Source organism: Hirsutella rhossiliensis (genome assembly GCF_020360975.1).
Source record: "Hirsutella rhossiliensis strain HR02 chromosome Unknown scaffold00013, whole genome shotgun sequence".
NCBI lineage: Eukaryota > Fungi > Ascomycota > Sordariomycetes > Hypocreales > Ophiocordycipitaceae > Hirsutella > Hirsutella rhossiliensis.
The window spans coordinates 1781215-1809054 of NW_025408679.1; the positions used below are offsets into that span (position 1 = coordinate 1781215).

Genomic DNA, 27840 nt, shown 5'->3' on the forward strand with positions numbered 1-27840 from the left:
TGACGGGTTGGACGAGATCGGGGTTCTGGAAGCGGTAGGAAGTCGGATGAATAGTAAGAGAGGTCGGAGCAGGTTTATCTTGGATAGTCGGAGCAGGAGTAGGTGCGTTAGGAGGGCTCGTTAGGGTCTTAATAGGTTGTGGTTCGTTAAGACCTTGATGAGGTGCTGCTAAGGGCGTAACTGATGGTGAAGGAGGTTGAGACGGATGGGGATTAGTGGAAGCATTTGATCCTAGTAATGCTGTCTGCCTCCTGAAGGCAGCAGTCCTCTCATCAAACACCATCTCCGTAAACTCCTGCTCTGGCCAGGTTTGTGGGTTCTCGATAGTTTGTAATATGAGAAATTGTGTTGCGAATTTCCCCTTTGTGAACCTGTGTAGATACCTCTTTTCCTTAGTAGTTTCCTGAGGGCTCTCTTGTATTCATTCGGGGCGCGGTCCCATGTGTCTTCGGTCCATTCTTCAAAATGCTGTTGGAAGTAACCAAGGAGGTCGTATCCTTGATCACTGCCAGATTGAACGATGAATATGAACTTTGCCACATATGTCGTTACTGCGATCTTGTCCTTTTCGTCGTGTGTGATATCGTTGTCCCAAAGGTCGATATTAATTTGTCGGAATGCGGATGCTTGGATGTCTAGTGCCTGCATCTGGTCGCATATTTCTTCGAGCTGGGCTTCTGGGGACATAGCTCGGGCGGTCGGGGCTATCGTGATCAAATGAATGAGACGATGTGGGGTTCGTATTGGTCTCTTCGTATACGAGTTGTCGCTAATAGGAGGTCGAGCGTCGCGTACTAAGTAGGTCGTTCGCGGCCAGACTGAACTGACGGGGATCTTGCTACTTAACGTCAAGGGTCGAACGTTCTTACTAGTTGTTTGCGATGTGGTCGCCTGTCGATTCCGGTGCTCACGGCTAGGCAAACTAGCGGGCGATCGTAATCAACAGTTGGAAGGACTCTCGCGCGGCTGGGCAAACCAGCGGGAGATTCCTTGTTCTTAGCACAAATAACCTTCTTCTGAGCGCTACTCAGGGCCACAGTAAAGTGACGCGGACTATAGCACCTTCGAAGGTTGAGGAATTTGTCTCTTCTACTTAGCTGTCTGTGACGGGCGTGGGCCGGTCACTGATCAGTGTGGGTAGGCACCTGCGGCAGCTGCTGCAATGAGACGGTACTAGGGTTAACCTGTGATGTTGTATTCGTCTTGATTCTCTATCTAAGGAGGCAGAGGCCAGCGTGGAGAAAGGGGGCACGCTGCCCTCAGCCGCACACGTGACCGTACGGGTCACGTGCCAACCATGGTTGGTCACACCACTAGATAGATACATTCCTACAGAAAGGGTATTTCCATATTTAGATATGGAAAACCACCCTGTGTCCCACTAATAAGGTCAGAATCATCTATATAGGTGCCAGCCTCGGAGTGATCCACGATGGAGGACATGATCCTCTAGGGAATGCACTAGACCATAAGAGTGGCGATCATGGGAATCTGGCGGAGAGCAGGATTGGTGGGATAAACCGGATTGTTTGTGGCAGCTCCGGTCAGATCATTCTGTGGTGGACAACTTCCTCTTTTTGACCACCCTAGGAAGTCCTAGTGATTTGGTTTGGACCACAGAATCCAATTAATTTGAGTTTGCCGGCCAATGATCGGTCATATCCCTTTAGCGTCGGCGCACAACGAAACTTTACATCGTCGCGAATTGTTCCGTACGTGCTCGCTTCGCGCTCGTCTCGCGCTCATCTCGTGCCAGCCAAGCGACACGCCCCAGTGTTCCTAACGTCGGCATCCAATTTGCGTACGCAACGGCGGTGGAGATCCTCAGTTGAGCCTCGACGAGAAGAGCATCAGAAGGCTTGCGGTGCATCGACCTATGAAGCTAATGATTGGTGTAGCTGGGGCCGTAGAAGTGTGGCCGAGGCTCAATCTGCGCTTTGGACTGTAACCCGACTGACAAACTTGAACAAATTGGCAGGGCAACATCCGGTATAATGGGTTTTCTCGACCAGAAACGATAACTTAGCAACATGTTTTGATAGCATAATAAAGTCAATAACAGGCGGAAGCTCTTAGCAAAGCTTGTGTTTAGACGCTTACCAGTATGCTTAATTACAACGGAAAGAAGCGAATGTATTGGCATCTCAACTGCTTCGCATAAATATTGACGAGCCAGCCTGCCTCCTACCCTAGAGATGACAGATAGGTTAGAGGCTACCTGGCACCCCGCCTTTATACGGTGACATAACGGGTATATCATAACTCCCGACCGGGGTTCCGCCACTTGGATAATACGCACTTCGTCTTACAGGTTATACATGTTTTTCGTTGAAATCAATCCGAAACCCTATTTCAAGGTAGTAAAATCCGGGTTGCTGGTAATCATGGGGCGCACTAATAGTGCAACTATTAGTCTGGACCCTTGCACTGAACTACCCGTTCAGTTTGGGCAAGCTACACTGAACCACCAGTGTGGTGTGAGAAACGCACACTACACTAATAGTGCGGCACTAATAGTGTAAACCACAGTGTGCACTAATAGTCCTCTTAATGGTCCACACTATTAGGAGCGCTGTCTGAGATCTTGAGCTCGGGGTGACCATAAGGGGCATACAGCTAAGGGCCCCGACGGGCTAGACAGAAAGGCAGCCTGCAGAGAGTTCTGAGGCTGCAGAAAGCTATTAGGAGACCGCATTAGGCAGCCACACAGGCTGTAGAGAGACTGCATATACGGGAGAAGCTGAAAGAGCCCTCGGCGACTAGGGAAAGCCAGTATGCAAAGGGGGGGGCTGGGGAAAGGAGCCCAGCCTCCTAGATATTGTACCTATACAACTGAAAAAGGGATATAAATAGGGAGCCTAGAAGAGGGCATTGCAAGAGGCAGAGACGACGGAACACAAAAAAAAACACACCTATTATTAAAACAATCAATGCTCACTTGCATTCTCTCTTCGTGAGACGACGCGCTCGTGTCTGAACCTGGCGTCCACGCGTTCATGAGTAAGGGGGAAAGTGACTCAATCATCGTGCCGCAATCGGGATGTTTGTAACGCCTCTCATATTATCCCACTCTTCTCTTAGATGGGCGACTATCTCGATTCTTTGCCTTCTGCAGGCCCCAAGGCAGTCGAGAATGGGAAACATTTCCATGGCAGCACTTTCGCGGCTACACCAAATCCCAACGCGCCGGCAAGCTCAAGTCGTGGATTTGGCGCTTTGGGTTTGACATTGAGCATCAAGACAACGGGGACAATAGGCTGTGGGTATGCGGGACCTGTTCGGTCAAGAAATCGCCCCAAGGACCCCCAAGCTTTGCAGCGAAGGGAACGACAAATATCGAGCGCCATCTGCACGATGCGCACCGCATTTCTGGGCCGTTGGGGAAACGTCTGCCGAAAGGTACGACAACAAAGAAGCGCTCTATCGCACAGTTCTTCGAGCTCGACGCAAACGACGGCAAAGAGCAGGCCTTGATCAACACGCTCAAGAATCACTTTGATAAGAATGTGTTCCAATCACTCCTACTTGCTTGGATCACCGAGTCAAATGTTGCCTTTCGCGCCATCGAAGCCCCTCGATTCCGTTCTCTGCTCGACTATCTCAATCCTTCAATTGGCCTGACCCAGTCACACATGACTCACACGACCATTCGGTCCAGGCTTTTCGAAGAGTATCACCAATACAAGGGCGTTGTGGTGAAGGAATTGAAAGAGTGCCCCGGCCGTATCCATCTTGCGTTTGACGGCTGGAGATCGCCCAATCGGCACGCTGTGTACGGGATTGCTGCGTTCTACCTGTCCAAGGAAAAGCGCCCACAAAAAATACTTCTCGGAATGCCTGAGTTGCGGCAGTCCCATACTGGAGAGAACATCGCTTCTCAGGTGGCAGAAGTCATCACCTCGTTCGAGATACAGGATAAGATTGGCTACTTCACGTTGGATAACGCGGAGAACAACGACACCGCGATGAGGGCCCTGGGTGACCAATTCAGTTTCGATGGGAGGCAAAGAAGGGTCCGCTGCTTTGGACATATTATCAACCTTGTAGCGAAAGCACTGCTCTTTGGAAAAGACGACGAGGTCTTCGATTCAGAAGATCGTACCAATATTCTCGACCTGGCTCAGCACAACCTTTGGCGAAAAAAAGGTCCGATCGGCAAACTCCACAATCTCGTCCATTGATTCATCGATCCGACAGGCTGACCTATCTACTACGGAGCCTGCAGGAGAAGAAGGATGGTACGAAAAGGCCGGTCGACGTTGTGACCGATAACATGACGCGCTGGCTGTCTCATTACAAAATGATGGATCGGGCTCTTCTCCTTCGCGAATTTCTCGACGACCTTGTCGCGATCGAACGGTTCGAGCACAGCAGAGGCAGGTCGAGAAGTAGAGCCAGGCCTGCGTGTATACGAGATGAGGATTTACTGACGGAGAACGATTGGATGGTGATCAGCAATTTCCGAGATGTCCTGAGACATTTTGCCAATGCTCTCAAGGCACTTGAAGGAGACGCGCAAGTCCGTGTCCGCAAAGACGGGAAGCTCATAGCCTATGGAACCGCATGGGATATCATCCAGGCGTTCGAATATCTTCTGGAGAAGCTTGAAGAAGCCAAAACGATGGCCAGAGACCTGCCGGATTCTGGCCACTTCGCAATCAACGTCGAATTGGGTTGGAAAAATTGGATAAGTACTACGCGAAACTCATCGAGTGTCCGATATACTACTCGGCCATCGCTCTGCATCCTGCCTTGCGGTTACAGTGGTTCGAAGAAGCTTGGGCTCATCGACCCGAATGGGTCACGGAAGCCCGGCGGATCGTCCGAGCCATCTGGGAAAGTGACTATAAGTCGCTGAACGTCGAGGAGGAGGGTCCAGCCACTGCTGTGGAGAATTTCCAGCCACCCGACGATCTGGACGATTTCAAAAGTTTCGAATGAGGCACAGGGTGCAATCGAGCCATATCACGAATGGTGATTACCGGCTGCCGACGCGCCCTATCGCCGACGAGTTGGATCGTTGGACCGTCGATATCGGGGCAGACGACGGGAGATCAATGATCCATTTCAGTACTGGAAACTCAAAGAGGCGACATATCCGCGGCTGGCGCGGATGGCTTTCGATATGCTATCCGTCCCGCCCATGTCTGCCGAGTGCGAAAGGGCGTTTTCATTTGCTGGACTGATGGTTACCCGGCTGCGCAGGAGACTTGAGGTGAAGACCATCAGCGCCGCACAGTCCATCCGGTCTTGGCTGAACGCGGGATTAATACACAACTACCAGGAGTCGTTGATCCATCGGTAGACGACAACGCCTTCGTGGAGGCCGCAGAGGATAATTCTGAGAAAGGGGAGGACGGGCCAGAGGACTTTGTCGTTATCTCCGAATAGCATATTGACAACCGTCAACGCCAGCGATCCACGCAATCCACGCAATTGAGATTCAGATTGCTCAACGCAATCGAGGATTTGATGATGTAAGCTGGCAATCCACGCAATCCCGTCACTCGGTTGCGTTGATTGCGTGGTTTGCCACCCTGTCTCCTCATCTTTCGAGCCCACGATTGAGTGCCAATACCCAAAGAACTCAGCCCACCTCTCATCACTATTAGAGTCCTCATCGTCACGGTCGAAAGCTGGTTTGCAATAGCTAAGCACCGCCTTATTCGCATGCCAGATGCAAAGCAGAGACTTGGACGCAGGAAAGCACCGGGAAATTGCGTTTATGCAGGCGAGGCAGCGATCTGTCAGGATAACCGATGGCTGGCGAATGTCATATAACTCGTATATCGATTGGAGTTGGTCCAGTGCCCAGATATAGTCATTTTCGTCTTCACCACTGAGGAAGGCAAAGGCAATACAGAATGACCGCTGACAGGCATCAACGCCGATCATATCGAGCAGTGGCATCTTATATTTGTTCGTCTTGTATGTGCAGTCTAGCAGTAGTAATTCTGGGTATGCGTTGAGGTATCCTAGAGACGCTGGGTGTGCGAATAAGACTGCTGTGACTCGGCCATCATGATCAAGCTGTATGCGGCTCTGAACCCCTCGTTGTCAAGCTCATTGGCAAGGGCATGCATTGTGCTCTGGCCAGCAAGGAGCTCTCGTCTGCGCTGTGCGATACAGTTATATATGTCTTGCTGTGTCGCTCCTTGGGCAGTCTGAGAGCTCTGGCGCATATATGTCCGGATATCCTTTGGTGCTATGCCAGCGCTTGAGAGGTTCCCAATAGCTGACTGGTCAGTTGAGGAGAGGCACGATGAGCTGGATGTGCTGTAATATGCAGACTGGGCTCATGGTTGTGGACCGACTTCTCCTCGCCTGGGCGATGCCTGACATACCAGTACGACTTATCAAGGCTCTCTTTCGCATTGATGGAAAACTGGCATCCAGTGATACGGGAGCTTGTAGACCGTTGCCGATCAGCTGGCTTCTGGTCCTTGCTTGTATGAGCCCCAAGTCTACCTCCACGATCGCAGGCAAATATGACTGTGCGTCTTCCGGACCGCGGGTCTCTCGTGGACTTGCCTGTGGTGAAGGCATAGCCTCTTGGAGCCGCCCACGCATTAATTGAGGCAAGAAGAGACTCTCGCGAGTCGAATTGGCCCTCAGGAGGAAGGCAATCGTCAGGGAATTCAGTAAGCCCCATATTGGAATTATCTTGAAGAGCTAGCTGTAGTGCACGACAGTGAGCAGCTCTTTATACACAAAGGAAAGGAAACTCCTGCTTTGTGGTGCAGAACCCTTGTAACCGAGGCCGCCTGCGAGGTTTAATGCAGCCTGCGTTTGAGCTTTGGCCTCAATGGGGTCCAAGCACCACGCATGCAGGCGCTCGACCTTAATATGCGGATTATAGCATCGCTTCCGCGGACAACTACTCTGAGCGCAGATGGTATGCTATAAGATACCTGGGTTGCCGCCGAATACGCCGTCACAGGAGTAAGCAAAGCTGTAAATTTATGTGCTACGAAGGCTGTGCTTGGAGAGGATTGCAAGCAAGCCAGCAATTCCCCTTATTAATCGTCATCCAAAAGGCTCCTGTTCGCTCCTGTGTATATGATCAAATGGCTCAGACTCTCAGTTAGAGAAAACCCCATCCCCGTTGTTGCTGACCCATAAGAGAGCCAAATTGTCACATTGAGAGTTGCTGCAAGCAGGCGAATGTATGACCAGTCAATTCAATGCTTCCTGGGCAGTCACAACCTGGCCAGCACGCCGGGCAGCGTCAGCAGCCCGATCAGCCATAGAGCCATCCGTGCGACGCCGGATATCATTGAGATCAAAGGACGCATCAAACATGATGCCATTCAACGTCTTGGCGCGCGAGACGGCGACGTAGGTGAGGCCAGACTGGAAATCGCGATGGGATATATCGGCAACAACCCATTCAAGCGTAGCACCCTGTGCCTTGTGCACAGTGATGCTATATGCAATTGTCAAGGAAACTGAGTGCGAGAGCAGGGCATACTACCCTTGATGAAGTCCCGCCAGGAGCGAAAGATAGGCTGGACGTTGGCTAGCTCAGGGTCGTCGAAATAAGGGGGCCGGTATAGCGATCGAAGCGGACCATAATGACAAAGGGTGATGAGCTTGAGGATCCTGTACGTGATCCTCATAGGCAAAGTCATATATGGTCCCCAGTGCACCATTAACAAGGCTAACATCAGTCCAGACGTTCTCAGTCAACATAACTCTTGCCCCAATGCAAATGGGTAACTGGTTATGTAAGTTGCCAGCAGTCATAGAGTCAGCTTCGGCGGCTTTTGGACCGACATTTGTTGCCCGAACCTGTATGCAAGGCACAGCTAGGCGTTCCATATGATCCCTGTTGAACTCGCGGACCTGGGCATTCGTTGTGTAGATGCGTACTGCCCCGTCAAAGCACGTAACCTCGGCTAAGGTCAGATTGGCCTGGACGCGGGTGCAGAGCAGCTCCCAGTCTAGGACAGTGGGAGCATTTATACGTAGGCTCTGAAGAGCAGTGCGAAAAGGAGCCTGCTCTTCGCCCTGCTGACGCAACACTTGTCGTAACACAACTGTCTTGTCGAATGCCAGGTAGGCATTGCGGCCATTGATATCAGGTAAAGCCGTGAGCATAGACGTAGTAAAGAGCGGCTTCTCCATAACAGGTGGAAGCTGGTAGAAGTCGCCGAGCGACAAAACGCTACGGCCGCCGAAAAAGGTGTCTTGATATTCGGGAAATATTTGTCGGAGGCGGCTATCAATGTAGCCAAAAGTACGCAAGCCAATCATTGACTTCTCGTCGATAATGAGGTAGCAGAGGTTGCGTAGCTTTGACTGTAGGTTGGCAATGTCTGTAGGGCCTAGCAACGGCAGCTCCGTTGAAGACTTGGTAAGAGGGAGTCGTAGAAGGGAGTGTAGTGTAACGCCGCCAATTGCATTAGCAGCCACACCGGTAGGGGCAGCCCGAGCGAAGCAGGTTGGAGATAGCTGCCCAAGACGTGCACAGAGCGCTCTGATCATAAAGGATTTACCTGTGCCGCCTTCTCCGTCTACCTGCACAAGGAGCGGTGCCGGGTTTGGCTGTTGAGGGTCGAGAGCCTTCTCAAGATGTCGAGTAAATAGGTCAAACACAGTGCGCTGCTCGACGTTAAGCTGATCAAAGAGGCCATCAGGGACATCATCCTGGTTGTTGCCTAGGGGGTGTAAAGCTTTAAGCTCCTTCCAATAGTCATGCCCTAGAATGGCTAAACCAGGATACTTGCCAATGTAGGGCTGCCAATCGTGAGCAAGGTCAAAATCGCGATTCCCCAGTAACTCAATGTCATCTTCATCTGGACCACGATTTGGAAGCACTGCAGCAAGCTCTTCCCAATCCTCAGCCGCAACATCTTCCTCGTTACGCGGTTCTTCCTGGAATTCCTCTTCGACTGGAGGAGGGAGGTCCCCATAGTAGTCGTCTGGATGAACGTCGTGGACAGCAGAGCAATGGTCGTATGCCCCAGAGAAGGTGTCGAAAAGGGTGCCATCTACCTCTTTGAGTTCCTGAGGGTCGCGATGAGGATGGTGGAGGGTCAACTTGACACGACAAAAGTCCTCGTACTGCTCGTTACCGCGGAGGGCCTTATACCGAGGGAAATAGCTCAACACACGGTCAGGGGCTCGGCTGTAGTAGTGCCATGCTGCCGGGCGTGTAAAGTCGACTTTGGTGAGAAGCTCAAAGTAGGTCAACTGCGCCCATTGATCGTTGCGAGAGAGGTATTTCTGGTATATATTCCTTGAGGCCCGAATACCATCAGCAGCTTCATCTACAATAGCTGCCTGCCATTGCTCTTGAGGAGGGCGGCAGTCAACCGATCGTACAGTCCTCGTGCTTTGCTGGAGTGGTAGGCTGAGCAGCAGGTGGCTAATCTCCATAGCAGACCAGTCACGCTCAGCCGTAAGCTTGTTCATGAACTTGGCGACGAAGCTGACGAGACCCTGTCGTGCATTGACTCTAGGCAAGATGGCCCTGGCGACGTCGCGGTAGCTCTCCGTCTGCTTCTCAGCTTTAGAGCAGTACTTGCCGAGATAGTTAACAACTGCATGAAAGGAGGTGCAGGGGGAAATGTCATGATTTGCAAGCCAGCCAATAGCCAAAAGGGGATTGAAGTTGTTAAGCAGAGGGTCGTTGCGTGCGCCATCATACACAAGGAATGTCGGGTTAAGGCCATGTGTGACGTGGGCCTCGGCATGGGAGGCGCGAGGGAAGTGGAATCGACATAGCTTTTCCCTTGACAGAGAGTTGTCAGGCTGTCGGCGGTGTCGCAAGCAATAGAGCTCAGAACAACGATGGCGTTGTACGCGATTAACAACCTCAGCGAGGAACTGGAAAGTAGGCGGCGGTCGGACTAGTACCAATGGATTTGCGTCGCCTTGCTGCATCACACGAAGCGGCTCTGGGTTAATGGCAGAGACATAAGGGGGCCCAGAACCGGGCAAACTCAGCTTTGCCTTCGAGAGTAGACATATCAGGCTTTGGTGTATCCCTAACCCAATAAAGGCCGTGCACATGCGTGCTGCCACGGGCCTGCCATTCGTAGCGAAACCAATAGTCGGTAATGTTGAACTTTGGCATCGATACTATCTTAAGGAAGCTAGTAAAACGGCTGTGAAAGTGATATGCTGCGATATGAGGGTTTTCAAGGAGATTCCGGAACGCAATAGCACCCTTACCACGGCCATCAGCCTCACGCCATTCAACATATGACGGCATGTGTCTCTGGAGGCTATCCCAGTGAAGGTCAGCAGCTGAGAAGGTGAGGAAGACACCAGGACAGGTAAGGCCGTGGACGATGGCCTCAAGCTGATGTCTCTGGCCGCCCCAGTAAGCTCGTGTGCCTTTCAAGCTGCTTGAGAAGCGCACAATAGAGCTCAACAGTGCGCGAGATTCTGGGGTATCTTCCTCAAAAGGCATTGCGTAGTTCATCCATGTCAACTTGCTGCTGCAGGCCAGGCCTCTTCAGAAAGAAGGAACTGCGAGAGTTAACTTGTTGGCGCATGAGTGTGTTAAAAGCAACATATCGAAAGCGTGGATGCGTAGCAAAACGGCCATCATGGTATCTCACGGCGTGTGCGATATACTCATCGTACCGAATTGTCCTCTGACGAGGCGCCACGAAGTCTGCCTGCCCAGTAGGGTAGAGGGTAGGAAAGGCGAGAGACAGCAGAGGCTGGGAACGATTGAACTCATTGAGAGGTGTAGACCGGATATTAGGCATCTCGATGTGGGCCTGGCGCAGAGGGATCTGCTCGGGCGGTACGGGTTCGTGATCCTCAAGCTGAGCCCGGAGACGCTCAAGGTCAGCCTGCGCTGCAATGAAGTTTGGGACTGCTGCTGCATCGTAGTCGTCGATGCCAGCTGCATCAGCATTCTCAACGGCCTCAGGGTCAGGGTGCTCTATAGGATATTGCTCTGCTAGCACGCCCTCGGGCACATCGACTTCCTCGGTAAGCATTTGATCAACCACATCACCGTCGTTCGGTAGCCGACTTAGGCGCTCAGCGTCAATGAAGATATCCCGATAGCCAGGGTGGTTGAGTTGAAGGTGCTCAAGCCAGACGCGAATGTGACCTTGCCTAACACGGAATTGACGTCGAAACTGCCGGACGACGTGTGGCTGGTTCGTTGAATCCCCTGGGCGTATTATGATGATGTCCAATTCGCGCGGCAGAAGAGGAAGCTGCGTATAGACGTGGCCAATATCCCGTAAGAAGTTAATGACATGACCACGATACTTATACTGCTGGCCACGGTACTGGAAAACCTGGATGTGGACATGCACCCGCGCAATGAGCATCTCCTCGACTTGGGATAGCTCTGGGAGCTCGTTGGGAACGCTGCCGAGATCCAGGTTATTTTCTTCGGAGAAGAGGAAAGGTTCGTGAGGCTGCCTTTTCCCATCGGCGTCACGACGACGGCAGGCAGAACAGACATCATTTACAAGGACCATGTTGAACCAGGACTCCTTGCATCGACTGCAGTACTCAAGAGACTCAGAGTCAAGCTTGTCGTTCCACAGATTGAGGAGGTCCTGATCACTCTGAGAAATGGCCTGTGCGTTGAGATCGCCGGCAAACGGCCCAACGATGTCCAAAGGAGGAACGTCTTCATCGGCCTCGTCGCATTGGATAGATTGTAGGCTTGCAGGAGCAGAAAGGCCAATGCGAGGAACCGGATGCAGATTCAAATCGCCTGCTGTGAAAGCAGAAGAGGCTGGAGACGACACGTTGGAAGGGCTGCTTGACATCGGATAAGAGATATGAGAATGTGTTGCTAACCGCGGGATAGAGAGAGCAGGAGACGACGGGGCCGGCTGCATAGAAAGCAACTGGGAGGTGCCTGGCGTTGCTGTTGACTTGATATGAGACATGGACCAAGACATGTTTAGGCAGCAGTTACAAGTGGTGAGTCACTGGATAGTGGCACGGACGTGCCACTATGTATATATGTATGTTGAGAGCTGTCAGACAGAATTGAATAGAAGCAAGTTCAATCGCAACAGGTTATGCACCCGGTTGCTTTTATTATCCTTCCACTGCACGATTGAACTCGGCATATGAGAACACTTTTTCGTCAAGAATCGATGGTTGACAGCAAAGACCCGGCACTATGGGCAAGAAAGACTACAAAGGAACCATCCTTGATGGAAGAGACTCCTTTGACAGCTGGAAGATGGATCTTGAAGATAACTTGTTGAGTGACGATCTTATGAGCTGCGTCACCGGTATGGCAACAGCGGAATCGTCAGATTTATCAATGCCAGGAGAGAATGCTTCTCCAGCCTAATACAGACCTGTACGACTTCGACCCGAAAAAGCTTACCTTCCGACAGGCGATGGAAGGCAGTGAGAAGGATCAATGGGTAGGAGCTATAGATGAGGAAGTTCAGAATCTCGTTCGACGACAGACATTCTCGGAGGAAATCAACGAAGTTGACGTGCACGGAGAAGAAGTAGTTGATGCCAAGCTTGTGTTTGATCACAAGAAAGACAAAGAAGGGAAGATACTACGGTATAAAGCACGTCTAGTCGCGAGAGGGTTCACACAGAAACACGGGATCAATTACGAGGAAACCTTCGCACCCACGATCCGGCTCGATGCGATGAGGATCATTCTAGCTTTAGCGGCGAAGAAAGGCTGGAAGGTATACCAGATGGATGCTGTGGCTGCGTTCCTTGCAGCAGACCTAAAGGAAAGGATCTTCATGAAAGTGCCAACTGAGCTCCAGCAATATTTCGGGAAATACGTTCAGATCCTGAAGAGTTTGTACGGATTGAAGCAAGCTGCAAGGATGTGGTATTTGCTAATATCAGAATATCTCAAGGAGATTGGTTTCTCACCGATGACAGTGGACCCGACAATATTCAGACATACAGAGTCGGGGTAATCATCGGCGTGCACGTGGATGACTTTATGATTACAGGGGGGGACGAGGATGCCATTGAACTGGTCAAGGAAAAGCTGAAGGGAAGATTTGAGATGAAAGACCTCGGAGAAGCAGAGAACATTCTCGGAATTCGGATTCAAAGGCACAAAGGAAAGCTGATGATTGGTCAATCACAATTTGCGAAGGAAATCGTGGCAGAATTTTTCTACGACGACTCAATGAAGCACGCAACCCCCATGGAACCTGGAGCTATACGGAAGCTCGTTGAGGAACCGGGACGGCCTCTGAACCATGACGAATGGTTGAAATACGTGGAATTGCTCGGAAAGCTGATTTGGCTATGCAATACGAGGTTCGACATTATATTCGCAGTTAACAGAATGGCATCTTTCACGGTAGAGGCATGCTGGAACCACTGGAAGGCTTTGCTACGAATATTGGGTTATGTCGGCAGGACTATTCACCACGGTATCACATATGGCGGAAATAATGAGCACGCTCAAGGAGTCGAAGGCAGCGATATCGACTATTATTCCATTGACCACAACATCGAAGGGCACGTCGGCTCTGCAGGCCTACAAGATGGGGAAGCGTTCTCTGACACCGACTACGCTACTGATCCAAGGGACCGGAAGAGTATCCTGGGGTTCATCTTTATGGTCTACGGAGGCGCCGTCATGACGTATAGCAAGAAGATGAAATCAGTGGCAAGATCTACGACAGAAGCAGAGTATGTTGGGATGGGGGAGGCCACAAAAGCTGCTCTCTGGGGACGTCGACTACTTGCAGAGCTGGAAGGAAAGGGGGAGCAAACAGTGCCACTACTGCTTGGAGATAATAAGGGAGCTGTACAGCTGACCCGAGGAGTATCGAACACGTCGAAAATCAAGCATGTTGATATAGCATTTCATCACGTCGTTGATGAGGTCAAGGAAGGAGAATTCAAGTCTACTGGGTTCCAGGGAGAATATGCTAGCAGATGGGATGACCAAGCCTCTGCCTAGGGATGCTTTCGAGAGGAACAGGAGGAGGATTGAATTGGACCCATACGCTATGAATAGCGTTGCAGTTGAAGTCTGACAGCTCTAGGAGTGTTGACTTGATATGAGACATGGACCAAGACATGTTTAGGCAGCAGTTACAAGTGGTGAGTCACTGGATAGTGGCACGGACGTGCCACTATGTATATATGTATGTTGAGAGCTGTCAGACAGAATTGAATAGAAGCAAGTTCAATCGCAACAGTTGCGGATGGCTCATGGCCTTGCCGTCTCTCCATACGATGACGTCGACTGATAGTAACCTGGCGGGCGTGTGCCCTTGCATGGCCTGGACTATCTTCTGGCCGAATGCCCCGACGAAAGAACCGAGGGCGATGCTGTAGTGGAGGTAAGCGTAGCGGAGGCACGCCAGGAGAAAACGAAGGACGAGGCTGCAGAGGAGGCAGAGCAGGCGAAGCCGAAGACGGTGGCTGGGGTGCGGTAGGCCTACGCGCCGTTGGACTCTGGATATCTAGGCTTGCGTGTCGCTTATGGATGCGTTGAGCCTAAGTGAAGATCAACAGACGAACGAATTGAGAGGCAAGAAGAGACACACACAGGACGATTATGAACCCGACGACAGGGGAGACATTTTCTAGTGCGCTTAGATGGGTCAATCAGGTGAATGAATTGATCGTCTTGCTTGAACTGGTTGCATTGAATGCAAAGACGATCGGGAAGAAGCTCCCCCGTAGGAGGACCCCACGTAGGAGGATGAGGAGACGGCATGTAGATCAGATCGTCTTGCTTGAACTGGTTGCATTGAATTCAAAGACGATCGGGAAGAAGCTCCCCCGTAGGAGGCCCCCGTAGGAGGACCCCACGTAGGAGGATGAGGAGACGGCATGTAGATGTCATATCAGAAGATCAATGTCAGTATAGTTCAATGAGAAGCAACAGGAAGACCAACGTCAAAGGATAGGAATCGAGGTTTTCAAGAGGAAATTAGGTAGGTAGGGCGCCCCTACGTTCTATGGCAAAGGTGCGGCGGGTAAACCTTTTAGACCAATCAGAGGCGTCTTTTACGGTGTGAATAATTTCTACTGCAGACAGTATACATAGGCTCTAACGAGGTAAGGCAACCCCCTGGGTTGCGCACAAAAGCCTTGAGGAACGAAGACACGGTCGACTACCCGGCCGGCAGCGGAGACGGACGGCGTCGAGACCGGGCTGGAGGTCCCGTCGCAAGAGGGAGAGGCCGGCGCCGGCAACGACGCCGTGGAAGGAGACGACGGGAGGGGCCGAGGGGAAGTGGCCGTCGGGAGGCCAAGGAGCGCGGGAGGACGCCACAAGGAGAAGTCAGCGACGCGGCAGGGGAGGAGACACATACAGGGCGGGGGGCATGGATGGTAGCCATGGTCGCGGACGACGAGCGTGGGAATTGTAGACGACGGTATCGCCCGGGCCGGCGTGGAGACCGTCGCGGCACTCGAACCCCCCAAGGGAGGGCATGGGAGTGGACGTGGCTGTTAACGAAGAACCGATGCTCGGACCGGTCGGGGTCGACGACCGGCTGGCCGTAAATCGAGAGGTTTACCTAGGCTAAAGAAGAGAGACAGCCGGGTCGGCGGCATCCGGCCCGAGCGGAGGGCGCGTACTCGGCCGGGAGCAGCTACGAGGGGACGGGCAGGAAGACACGGGCGATAGCCTTCGGCGTTAAGGTTCTTGATGCGGTGCTCGTCTTAGTGGGCGAACCTCGAGGGGCAGTCGGGCTGGGCGAAGAACATCATAGACATGTCACCGTCGACGCTCTTGCCAGTACTAAGGGGCCTCTTCAGATGCGGCGGAGAGGCGGCCGAAGACGGGGACGAAGACATGGCGAGGTTGTATAGCGTAAGAGCGACGCTGCCGTTTTGAATCGTTTAAGCGGGGCAGAATAGGAGCAGGAACTCTTCCTATTTTTGTATCGTTGGAAGAAACCGGCGGGAAGTGAAGGGCCAGGGCCGCCTTACAGAACACGAGCATAGATATTAACGGAAACACGGGAAAATTTTTAGCGGTTAGGAGAACATGGAAAGAGCGTTGTCTAGAGAATGCTATGAGAAGCGAGGGGAAAAGGGCAAAAAGGCGGTCTGCTTAGGGATAGAGGGTTTTTAAGACAACCGACATACGGGAAGCCATATTGTCACAGAATAGGGCAGCTTCATTGGCGACACGTTTAAGACATGGGGTTAAAAGCCAGTATGCAAGCATCTAACCTCGAACCAAGGCGCTTAGCGACATAGCTCCAGATAACAAGGAGAGCGTAGAATGTAAAGCACGAGTAAGAGGAAGGTGCCGTAGCGACTTACATGTAAAGACCGGCCTAGGCCGTTGCATGCGATAGCAGCAGGCAGTTCCGGTAGGCTTAATGGAAAGTCGGCGCCGGTATAATGTGAAGAGCAGCAGCATGCTTATAGACGTACTACGGAGCTCTATAGAGTACATAGGTCATTGTAAATGTAAAGTGTCCGTTACGCATAAGCTGCATGCCGAGTAGCAACATAAGCGCAAGACGAGCAGCCCAGGAAAGGACGTATACGTCGACGTCCGACTCACGAGGCTCCACGTCAGGGCATAGCAGCACGAGGTAGATGAGAGGTTTATAAAGGTAGTGGCAGCCAGTATCGCGATGGAGTCAGCTGCTGGAGGGGACCGCGCGGAGCAGGGGGCGCGAGCCCGGCGCAGGAAGCCCACGGACCGCGTGGCGCCTTGGAGACGCCGGTCGAGGACGGTCCGGGCGGGGACGCTTGGAGACCGATAGGTGCGACTGCCAACGGCGGCGACATCGCCCAGCCTAGGCAGGGCGAAGCGGACATGGGAATAGGGTGGAACGGCCACACCACGCCGCAGCCGAGTGTCGACGAGGGCGCGAAGCGCAGGCGGGGAAGACCACCGAGGCAGCAGAGACTCCAAGCCGACGCAAGGCAGCAGGCGTTGCGGCGTATCCAGCCCCGGCCGACACCGATCGCAGCCGGTCTCACACCGCCGCCGAGCGAGGGCGGCCCGCCTAGAGGCCAGCAGGCGCCGCGGCACATCCGGGCTCGGCCGGTTCTGAGGGCGGGAGTCCACGCGGCGCCCCCCACCGAGGCGGGACCGAGCGTCGGAAGCACGGACAGCCAACAAGCCGGTACGGTCGCAGAGCGAGGCCAAGGCGCATGAAGACGGCTAACGGGGCGCAGGCAGGACAATGAATCGGCAGCCCGGGGGAGAGCGGAAGAGGAAGGGCCGCACCCCCGGCGGGCAGGCCTTAGGGAAATGCTCCCGGGTCCGGTGGGCCAGAAAACCCCAAGACGGAGGGAGCTGCAGGCCGAGGACCTAGCCAGCGTACTGCAGCACCTCGAGGAGGAGTTCGCGGCGGGCGAGAGGCTCGCAGACGAGCAGACGTGGTGCATGCCGGTGCCGCGCGCGAGGCAGGTGCGAACGGTGCAGAGGTTCTACCGGGCGTTCCACGACGCCGGCACGCTACCGGTCTTGACCTGCAAGGTATGTTACCGGAAGCGGTCAAGAGAGGAGCTAAGGGAAATGGCGTGGGAGAGGTGGCCATGGCGGAGCCCCGTCACGGAGGGCGGCCGGTCTCTATTCGCGTGCCGAAGCTGCTTCCCGAGGCCGGGCGGTGCCGGTATGCGCAGAGTGCGCGCGGTGCCTCGGGCGTGAGAGGCTTCGCCTGGCATGCACCTCCACGGCCGGCTCGGCTGCGAGCACGCGTACCCCGACGAGCTCAGGGCCTCACGCCGGTCGAGGAGAAGCTGATCTCGCTCAACTCGTGCTACGGCTTCGTGACGAGGTATAGCATCCCCGGCGGGCAGAGGCAGAGCGTGAGGTATCCGAGGCACGTCAAGGGCCATATCACGGTATTCCCGAATGACGTGCAGGGGCTGGTGACCAAGGTGCTCCCGCACCCGCTAGTCCGGGTTATGGACGAGATCCATGTCTCGTGGCAGGGGGCCGAGAAGCCGGGGCCACGCGACCTGTCGGGCCTCCTGTCGGTAAGGCGGCGGGCGGTCGAGAGGGCGCTCGTCTGGCTTAAGGAGAACAACCCGCTCTACGGCGAGGTCGAGATCGACGTGGCGGAGATGGAGAGCTGGGGGGCGCCGCCGCACGGGGTGCCGTCGGTGGTATGCGAGCGCCTGGAGCGAAACGAGCCGTCAGCGCGGGAGAGGACGCGGACCGCGCAGGTGGTGCCGCCGACGGAGCGGGCCATGGACGACGAGGGCGCGGTCGAGATCGAGGAGATCCTCGTCATGTTAAGCCAGGGGCGGGATCCCGCGGAGAGGAGTCGCGACGTCAGGCCCACGTGCGACGACGAAGAGGACGGCGCTAGGCCCGAAGAGGGCGGGGAAGTAATCAACGAGGTGACGTCGTCCGGCATGTTCCCGCTCGACGGGCCGCCAGGGGTGGCGGACGCCGAGAAGATTCGCTTCGCCCGCGACGCCGTCGGGCCCGACGGAGCGCGCGCCCGCGCAGGCCCGAGGACGTGGGTGGGGACGGCGGCCGGAGGGCGAGCGCGGCGGCGATGGCGACAAGTACGAGCCCTATATCCAGGTACGGCGCGGCAACGAGTTCGCCGACTCGGCGGACGCCTCCTTCTTCGCCAAGACCTTCCCGACGCTATTTCCCTTTGGCGTGGGGGGGCCGAGGCTCGCCGACGAGGCCGCTACCCGTGGAAGCGAGACTACCGGGTGGCGGGGCCGGGCTGCCGAGGCGGAGCGGGTCGCGGAGGGCCTCACGTCGACCCGGAACATGAACCTCCAAGCATGGGCCGACGTCGTGCTACGGCGCCACGGCGGCCGGTTCGCGACGCATCCCATCTTCGCCTTCCTAGTGTTTAATATGGGGGTGCGGTCTAGGAACCGCCAGGCCAGTATGCTAGGCGTAACGAGGAAGAACTTCGCAAAGGTCGAGGGTCTACTAAAGTCGTTAACGACGCAGAGGCTCGAGGCGGCGAGGGTCGAGCTCGAGGCCACGGGCAAGACCGGCGACGACGGGGTAAAGGAGCTCCTCCGGTCCCTATCGGTGTTTGGCCACCGGCAGCCGATGTCGAGGGAGAGCCGCCTAAGTATGCGGAAGAAGATACTATCTCTCATCGTCAGATACGGGGTGCCGGCCATTTGGTTCACGCTAAACCCGAACGATATTACGAACCCGGTAAAGCTACGGCTGGCGGCGTACCGCGCCCGCGACCCCGAAGCGGCCGAGGCCTTCCTAAGAGAGCTAGGGACTGCGTATAAGCGGGTGCGGCTGGCGATAGCGGACCCGATGAGCGCGGCCGTCTTCTTTCACCGGGAGATAAAGCTCTTCTTCGAGCATTACGTCGACGTCGGGGACGAGTCGGTGTTCGGGCACGTCGGGGCGTACTACGGGGCGGTAGAGACGAACGAACGAGGTGCTCTCCACCTCCACGGGCTTCTCTGGCTAAAGGCAATGCGCGCCTCGGCGAGGCGCTGGCCGGCGCCGGCGGCGAGGAGCAGGCAGCGTACCGGGAGCGAATAATCCGCTACGTAGACAGCGTCTTCTCCGAGGTAAGGCGGACGACGTCAGAGGCGTAGCCTCCCGGCTCCGTCGAACGCAGACTAAAGGGCCGAAACTAACCCTAGGCCGTAGGAGCTAGACGCAGAAGGGCACCACGCTGTGCAGGCGGAGCGGTCGATCACGGCGCACATGTCGTCGTGGCTTGACGACGTCGAGCGCTTAACGGACGCGTTCGACGAGGAGGCCAACTTCTGCGCCGGCGCGACGCAGGTCCACACGCATAGCGCGACCTGCGTCAAGTACTCGCTCGCGGGGGCCGGTCGTAAGGGCGACCTCTGCCGTTTTAAGGCGCCCTGGAGGCTAGTAGAGAGGACGGCGCTCACGGCGGACGGCGTGCTGGAGATCCGGCGGACACATAGCATGGTGAACCGGTGGAACAAGGCGATGGCGGTAGGGCTGCGGCACAACCACGACATCTCGTTCATCGCGACGCAGCGCAAGACCATGGCCCTGATCTACTACATCACCAACTATGCGACTAAGGTAGAGGACCCTACGTGGAAGCGGGTGGCCGCCGCGGCCGAGTTACTCCCGACCTCAGAGCCGACAGCAGAGAGCAGTATCCCCAGCGCCGACCGCAACGATAGCGGGGGGAACGGAGCCGGAGAGGAGGCCGCGGCGGACCCTATAAGGGGGAACAAGACGAGGGTGTTCCTACTAAAGGCGGCGAACCGAATCTTCACGGAGCGCCCGCTATCCCAGGTCGAGGTGATCGCCGACCTCCTGGGGTATCCCGCGGAGTTTTGCAGCGGCGCGGCGTGGGCGTACGTGAACACGAACCAGCTCTACTGGGCCGTCTTCCGCCAGTGGCGGCACCTCCGACTGGCGAGCGGGGTAGAGGCGACGGCGAGCGACGCGCCGGACGAGACGGTCGTCGTCGAGGAGGCGGGGCCGAGGATCTCCTTCATCGAGGCCTACCGGCATAGAGGCGGGCTCCTACAGGGCCTCTGTCTCTACGACTACGCGTCGCTCGTAAGGCTGAAACGGAATGGCGGAGGCGCCGAGGGCTGCGCGGCCTGGGGCGAGATACCCTTTAACGAGAGCTGGGCTCCGGGGAAGGACTGGGCGCAAGTGCTCAGACGGCCGGGTAAGGGGGCGAGCGTACGCCTAGACGGGTACCTCAGTAAGGAGTTCGGCGAGGAAGACGAGGAGTCATGTCATCGGAGGTACGTATAGCAAAGCCGAGGGCGTACCGTCGGACGGCGACGCGGCCCGTGGCCCGGCTAACGGTGCAAAGGGCGGCGGTGCAGCATCTAGCGCTGTTCGTGCCGTGGGAGGCATTCGTCTGCGAGGAGACGGGCGACATCAACGACATCTGGGCGCGGGAGCGGGCGGCGCTGGCGCCGAGGATCGCGCGGCTCGCGGACAACGTACAGCTGCTCCGGCGGTCGGCGGAGGACGCCAAGCGCGACGCCAGGCAATGGGCCGCTACGACCGAGGAGGGCGAGCCGGCGGCGGCGGCACGCGCCAACGAGGGCGCGGAGGAGGCGGCCGAGGGGGGCGGGCAGGTGTACCGCGCCGGCGGCGCAGGCGACGCGGCGCGGCTCATCGACGTTGTCCGGAACGCCGCCGGCGCGGGCCAGGTAACGGCGCGGTCGGCGGAGCTGCTGGCGATGACGCAGCAGCTCTGCCGGTTTCAGCAGTCGGCGCTCTCGTCGGCGGCCGAGCTCGATGCGACGGTGGTGGCGGGCGAGGCGGGGCCGAGGCGGGTAATCCTCGCGGGTCGACCCTCTCCGGGCGAGCTGCCGCGGCAAGAGCAGGTAAGAGCCATCAAGTCACAGCAGAGGAGCGCCGCGCGGAGCGGGAGCGGGCGATCCAAGGAATCCAGGGCGGCGCGGCGGCGTCGGCGCCCGGGGCCGACCGAGTGCGGCGCTACGCGGGGTGATGGGCGGCTTCGGCGAGGACGACGTCGAGGTGACGGCAGCGGACGCCGACGCGGGGATGCGTGTGCGGCTCGGCCCGTCGAGCTCGTTTGTCGCCGCCGGCAGGGAGCTAGCGGGCCGGCTAACGCTTAACGAGAAGCAGTCGATCGCCCTCCTCATCATATGCCGCCAGCTCGATCAGGCCCGGCAGGGCGGCGACGCCGGCGACAGCGGCGACGCCGGCCAGCTCTGTCTATTCGTCGGCGGCGAGGGCGGTACCGGCAAGTCGCGCGTCATTGAGGCGCTCGTCGAGCTGTTCGCCCAGAGGGACCTATCGAGCCAGCTACTAATCACGGCGACATCGGGGACGGCGGCGGCGCGGATCAACGGCATCACCCTGCACTCGGCCTGCGGCCTCTTGGTCGGCCAGGGCGGCCAGGCGGGGTCGGCGAGGAGGTAGACGGGTGCGGCTGCCGGGACAGGGCGAACGCTTCGTCGACGGCCGGTCGCGGATGGACTGGCAGGAGAAGGAGGTGCTGGTGATCGACGAGGTCAGCATGCTCGGGCGCGCACGCTGCACGCGGCGAACGAGCAGCTCTGCCGGCTGCGGGCTCGCCGCGGGACTTCGGCGGCATCCCGGTAGTCATCCTCTGCGGCGACTTCCATCAGTTCCGGCCGGTGCAGGAGCGGTCGATCCTGCTGCCGAGCGCGGCGGTGCCGTGGGACGCGGACGGCGCGTTCGCGGCCGAGCGGCGGCGGCAGCACGATAAGGCGCACGCGCTATGGAGGAAGTTTACGACGGTCGTCATGCTCGACGAGCAGATGCGCGCCGCCGGCGACCCGGAGCTACGGCGGCTGCTCGGGCGGATCCGGCGGGGGGAGCAGGACCGGTCGGACCTAGACCTCCTCAACTCGAGGTGCTACCGGGCGGGCAGGCGGATACCGTGGGAGACTGGGGTGACGGTGGTGACGCCGCTTAACAGGAATCGCTGGAACCTCAACCTAGAGGCGGCCCTCGCGTTCCGGGCCCGGCAACGGACGGCGGCGCGCATCTTCGTCTCCGAGCATAAGTGGAGGGACGGCACGCCGACGGAGGAGGAGGCGGTGCTGATGCTAGGCCAGGGCGACGACAGCGCGACTCCGGTGCCGGCCGTCTTCCTCTTCGTGCCCGGCATGCCGGTCGTCGTGAACCAGAACACGCACCAGGGGCTGAAGCTAGTGAACGGGGCCGGGTACACGGCGGTCGACGTCATACCCGACCGGGCCTTCCCCGGCCACCGGGTCTCGGCGGAGCTGACAATGCACTTCGGGCCGCCGGTCGGCATGGTGCTGGCCTCGGAGACGACCAGGATTTCCACTTCGTGGGGATGCCGTCCGGGACGATCCTGCTGACGCCCATCAGCGTCAAGATCCAGGCCCAGCGGAAGCGGCCGTGGCAGCGGAACGACGTTAGCCGGAGGGCCTGCCGTGCGCCGCGGCCTTCGCCTGCACCGACTACAAGGTGCAGGGCGGGACGCTGGAGCGCGTGGCGCTGGAGCTCCGGGGGGCGAGGACGACGACCGTCGACGGGCGCGCGGTACCGTCGCCGTGCGACCCGTATAGCCTATACGTGCAGCTATCGCGGTGCCCGACGCTCGACGGCATCATGCTCGTGTCGGAGGTGCGGAGAGGGACCTGGTAGGGAACAGGGTGCCCGAGGAGATGACGGCGGCGCAGGCACGGCTAGAGAGGCTCAGTGAGAGGACCGTCGGGAGGCGCTACGCTGGCTCGGCGATGATCTCCGGGGCCGCGGGGAGGGACAAGACGAGACTGGGGGGGGATAAATAGATAGAACGCCCAACTATTTCCTCATTAGGCCCGAGCCGCAGAACCACCGTTCTCACAAAACCTCGGCGGGGGCAAGTTCTATACGTCTTCTTCCAAGACACCCCAAAAGAAAGGCAAAGGGCCCGGCTAGGAGTGATAGGCGGCCGAGAGGGCGGACGAAACAGGGCCGTTCCATCAGAAAAAAAGGAGGCCGGAGGAAGGAGCGGTAAGCAGTCGAGGTTGCGGGGAAGCTTTCAAACCATGATAATTTCCTTTCCGACCAATCAAAAGGGAGGAACCCGACCAATCAGAGGACGGGAGTTTGGGGGGGAAAAAATTGGGTTGGGTGGTCGCGCGATAAGAAGAGGCCTTTCGTTCCTCAAGGCACAAGGCATAGGGTTGGGTGGTCGCGCGATAAGAAGAGGCCTTTCGTTCCTCAAGGCATATTCAATAACGATTACTGTCGGTAGGTCTCGTGCACGTAACAAACAGGGTATACCGGTGTGTCGTGTTATGCAATGAGGATTTGTCTATCTAAAAGGGGGAGGAGGCCACGATGCTAGCTTTGTGGCCTCAGCTGTACACGTGACTGTGTACGTAAGCTAGCTAGATGAGTACAATAGACTAATACCATTCCCACAATTACGATATATGTCGGTAGGTCTCGTGCACGTAACAAACAGGGTATACCGGTGTGTCGTGTTATGCAATGAGGATTGATTCTCTATCTAGGGAGGCGAGGCCAGCGTGGAGAAAAAGGGGGCACGCTGTCCTCAGCCGTACACGTGACCATAAGGGTCATGTGCCGATCATGTGATCAGAGACGGATGCATACAAAGGATGAGTACCATTCCCACACTGGCAACTTTTCTTTTTGTGGTTGCGGCTGCTGTAGTGACCGGGGCAAGAAGATGTAACGACCGTGAGGAAAGAGGGGTTCTTGACCAGGGCTCCGTTAGGGTCTTAATGAAGTAGCTTTGTTAAGACTAACGAATTCTTCCCATACTGGCAATTTTTCTTCTTTTGTGGTTGCTGTGATTGTCGAAATAGTTACCAAGACGGTCCGTATCAGCCAAAGAAAGCAAGAAAGGGGTAGGGGTCTGAAGGATGTGGAACGTTATCCTTCTGACGGGTGTTTTGGGGGCGATTGAGCCGATTGAGTGAATGGCTTCGCCGTTGCCGAATTTGATGGTAGCCTGGCCGGATGTGGGGCTGTCTAGGGCTACAGGGGGGTCTTCTCGTTGTAAAGCAATGTACTGAGAGTGACCGGCTGTAGAGACTTTTGTTGCACCTGTGTCAATCATGATGCCTTAAAATTTGTCCTTGGAGTAGCGATCTTCAATGAAAAATTGGTAGGCGGGAACAGTGTTCTGATCTGTACGACGAACGTCTTCTCCAGTGATCAAATGGTTAAACGCTTGCTGACAGAGCATTTGGCTTGCTTGCCACTGTTTGGGGTGATTGTTGGTGTCGTTGTCGTTTTCTTCCCATATGTCATTGTCGTCGTTCAGGTCGTCCATCTCATGGCCTTCGTAATCTAGAATGTAGGTTCCAAAGTCTGTGAGTTGTACGCCAGTGAAATGACAATGTGTGACATATTGATCCTTTGCCTTTCGTCGTTCTTCTGCAGAGTGTTTAGTTGACCAGCAACCTTCTTGTCCACAAACAAAGCACTTTTTGGTCCATTGCGGTTAGTGTAGCTAGGGGCGTAGTTGCCACGGCTTTGGGGCCTATGGCTTCCACGGTTATAGCCTTGTCCATAACCATGAATGGGTCGCTGTCCTGAGTATCCGTACCTACCTCGTACGCGGTTGTTATGGTATCGGCGATCGAGGTAGTACTGATCGTTGGGGTCCGTTTGATCAAATGATCCATCAGGGCTTTGAGTGAATTGAAGGTTTGTTCGTCGGGCAAGATGGGTCTCAACGGAAGATCGAAGATCTGCAAAGAGGGTCTCGATCTTTTCTGCAGGTTTGAAGAGGGCGTATTCAAGTTCGGGTACACCACGGCATGCGATGATAAGCGTAGTACGCAGTGGAATGTTTCCTGCGTAGTCAGGGCCAAGGGCTCTCTGACAGAGTTGTAGCTTATCGAAGAGTAGTTGAAGGACTTCATGGAGGGATTTGGAGGCATCTTGGGCACGAATCGAGTTGAAAGTGGTTGTGGTCCAATCTGTATAGTAATGGACGTGGTTAACTTCCGTGTCAAAGCGTTGTTTGATGCTGTCGTATGCCTTCCTAAACGTGGTAGTCCATTCGATCTTGTCAATGTAGAACGTTTGTGCTCTTCCGGCGAGGATTCGGGGAAAAAGGGCGTGAAATTGTGACGGTTTCACTTGGATGTTGTAGCAGATGCTCATGAAGATTCGTAACTTGTCGTCGAGGAGATCGTACGGCTCTCCTGTGTAGTTCTGGTCCTTGTCCCAGAGCTTCATGAACATATATTGGGTATCTGCGTCAACAGGGGCATTCGGGGTATCATCCGGGGGAAGTTTTGTATATGCTTCAGGGTGCATAGGCTCGGATGGAGGGTCGGGTGGGGGGGGGTTGTGGGCGGATTGGACGAGTTCGGGGTGCCTGAAGCGGTGGGTTGTCGGATGGGCTGTAAGAGAGGTTAGGTTAGGTGCATCTTGGGTGGTCAGCGCGGAAGTCGTAGGAGGTGATGTTGTCGGTAGTGTCTCAGCGGTGGGCTTCTGGGCAGGTGGCTTCGTTAAGGTCTTAATGGGGGGTTGTTTGTTAAGATCGTAACGAGATGTTGCTACTGATGGCGACTGGGGTTCTCGGGGAGAAGTTAGAGCCTTTGATCCTGCTGCTCGTAACTTATGAGCGGTTGTCCCAATGTCGAAATCGGTCAAAAGGGCCATTTTCCCGTCCTGTATAGATGCCACGTCTCCTTAGAAGTAATCTGAGGGCTCTCTTGTAGTCCATATGTACCCGGTTCCATGTGTCTTGGTTCCAGCCTTCGAAGTGTTGTTGGAAGTGGTCAAGGATGTTGTCTCCTTCTAGGCGTTCGAATTGGGCATTGGACATGAACCTAGCGGCGTACGTCGTAACTGCGATCTCATCTTCCTCGTCAGGTTTGATGTCTTGTTCCCAAAGGGTAACATCAACTTTGTCGTATACGGATGTCTGGATAGCTAGTCCTTGCATCCGTTCGCTCAATTGTTCGAGCTGGGCGCTCTCGTTCGGAGTCGTAGCTCGATCGGTCGGGGTCATCGTTGATCAAGTGAATGAGACGATGGGGTTGGTTCGTATTGGTCTATTCGTATACGAATTGTCGCTAGTAGGAGTTCAAGTGTCGCGTACTAAGTCGGTTGCTCGTGGCCTGACTGAACTGACGAGGAGCTCGTTACTTAACGTCAAGAGTCGAACGTTCTTACTAGTTGTTTTGCGATGTGGTCGCCTATCAATATGGTCGCTCGTGGCCTGACTGAACTGACGAGGAGCTTGCAAGTCGATAGTTGGAAGGATTCTCGTGGCCTGACTGAACTGACGAGGAGATTCCTCGTTCTTAGCACAAATAACCTTCTTCTAGGTATACGAAGCTTGTCTACAATGTAGAGGAGCCTCAAAGCCTGTCCTATTAATAAGAGGGGCCTGTATTGCCTTCGAAGGTTGAGGAATTTGTCTCTTCCACCTAGCTGTCTGTGATTGACCGAATCAATCACTGATCAGTGTCGGTAGGTCTCGTGCACGTAACAAACAGGGTATACCGGTGTGTCGTGTTATGCAATGAGGATTGATTCTCTATCTAGGGAGGCGAGGCCAGCGTGGAGAAAAAGGGGGCACGCTGTCCTCAGCCGTACACGTGACCATAAGGGTCATGTGCCGATCATGTGATCAGAGACGGATGCATACAAAGGATGAGTACCATTCCCACAATATATATATATTATACTTGAAATTTAACGACAGTTTTTCTATTTAGAATCAGAATTTTTACAATATACGTGTTAAAGATGTTAGTACGTTGGTGCGTTACGAAGCCTTATGGCCGCGCTTTAAGGTAGCAATTGCGCCGGCGTGGCTCGTTCTAAGAGAGTAAACGGAGTACTTCACCGCCCGGGCAAAATGGTAGGGACTTTAATGTATTCTTTTTAAAAGTTACCAAAGACGCGCGATGCAGGATTAACCCTTGGACCAATTTCTATAAAACTGGGTAAACAGATTCTATAGTACATAATAGATATTATACATATTCTTTCTGCTTAAAGAATGTTAATTGATTGCGTGACGCTGAATTAAAGGCCCGATCAAGGGAAACGCATACTGTAACCCACTATATCTACGGTACGAAGTAGACGCGCGAGCATTAGACCAAGATCTTTAGGTATATAGTGCAGCGCTAACCATTTGACCAATTCGTATGAGTTTTAGTATATGAATTATATCAAGCCTTTTGCATGTTATATCAAGCCTTTTGCATGTTATATCCTTTTTTTGTATTTCAATAATATCAATTGGTGGCGTGGCGGCTGGTTAAAGTCATAAAAGAGGGAAACGCGAACGTCAAAGAAATGGGTATTGTGCCCCCCTCTCCGGCAGGAGAGGGGGGGGCCTAAGCCCCTTAGTCAACCCCCCGAGTAGTTGTATGAAGTTGCCGTAGCTTCTCTGGCGATGTGGGCCGGGTTCCGGATCTCTCGTTGCAAGGCGATAGACCAGCATTCCCTTCAGTTCTCTTCGGAGCAGGTCTCTCGGCTAAGGAAGGACGGGCGGCGAGATTCCTCAA

General features: G+C 55.3%; 4 protein-coding genes across 4 annotated transcripts; 2 read left to right on the plus strand and 2 right to left on the minus strand.

The window, feature by feature from the left end:
- Positions 1-3040: 3040 nt before the first annotated feature.
- On the plus strand, positions 3041-4181 carry HRG_09736 (restless-like transposase; the record flags this gene model as incomplete). The annotated part of the gene is made up of 4 exons (XM_044868207.1): positions 3041-3046; positions 3156-3263; positions 3432-4043; positions 4125-4181. The coding sequence occupies 4 exons, from the start codon at positions 3041-3043 to the stop codon at positions 4179-4181; spliced, it is 783 nt and encodes a 260-aa protein (XP_044716788.1).
- Positions 4182-7519: 3338 nt separating this feature from the next.
- Positions 7520-11753, minus strand: HRG_09737 (ATP-dependent DNA helicase PIF1; the record flags this gene model as incomplete). The annotated part of the gene is made up of 9 exons (XM_044868208.1): positions 7520-7602; positions 7650-7719; positions 7777-7791; positions 7846-7943; positions 8172-8327; positions 8499-9195; positions 9328-9525; positions 10088-10232; positions 10597-11753. 9 exons carry the CDS (start codon positions 11751-11753, stop codon positions 7520-7522), a joined length of 2619 nt encoding a protein of 872 aa, XP_044716789.1.
- Positions 11754-17170: 5417 nt separating this feature from the next.
- HRG_09738 (PIF1-like helicase domain-containing protein) lies at positions 17171-22987 on the plus strand (the record flags this gene model as incomplete). Its single annotated transcript, XM_044868209.1, has 9 exons — positions 17171-17398; positions 17638-18393; positions 18458-19279; positions 19354-19434; positions 19517-20610; positions 20682-21204; positions 21470-21762; positions 21858-22623; positions 22760-22987. The coding sequence occupies 9 exons, from the start codon at positions 17171-17173 to the stop codon at positions 22985-22987; spliced, it is 4791 nt and encodes a 1596-aa protein (XP_044716790.1).
- Positions 22988-24422: 1435 nt separating this feature from the next.
- Positions 24423-26327, minus strand: HRG_09739 (uncharacterized protein; the record flags this gene model as incomplete). The annotated part of the gene is made up of 4 exons (XM_044868210.1): positions 24423-24670; positions 24787-24864; positions 24913-25713; positions 25973-26327. 4 exons carry the CDS (start codon positions 26325-26327, stop codon positions 24423-24425), a joined length of 1482 nt encoding a protein of 493 aa, XP_044716791.1.
- Between the last annotated feature and the right edge of the window lie 1513 nt (positions 26328-27840).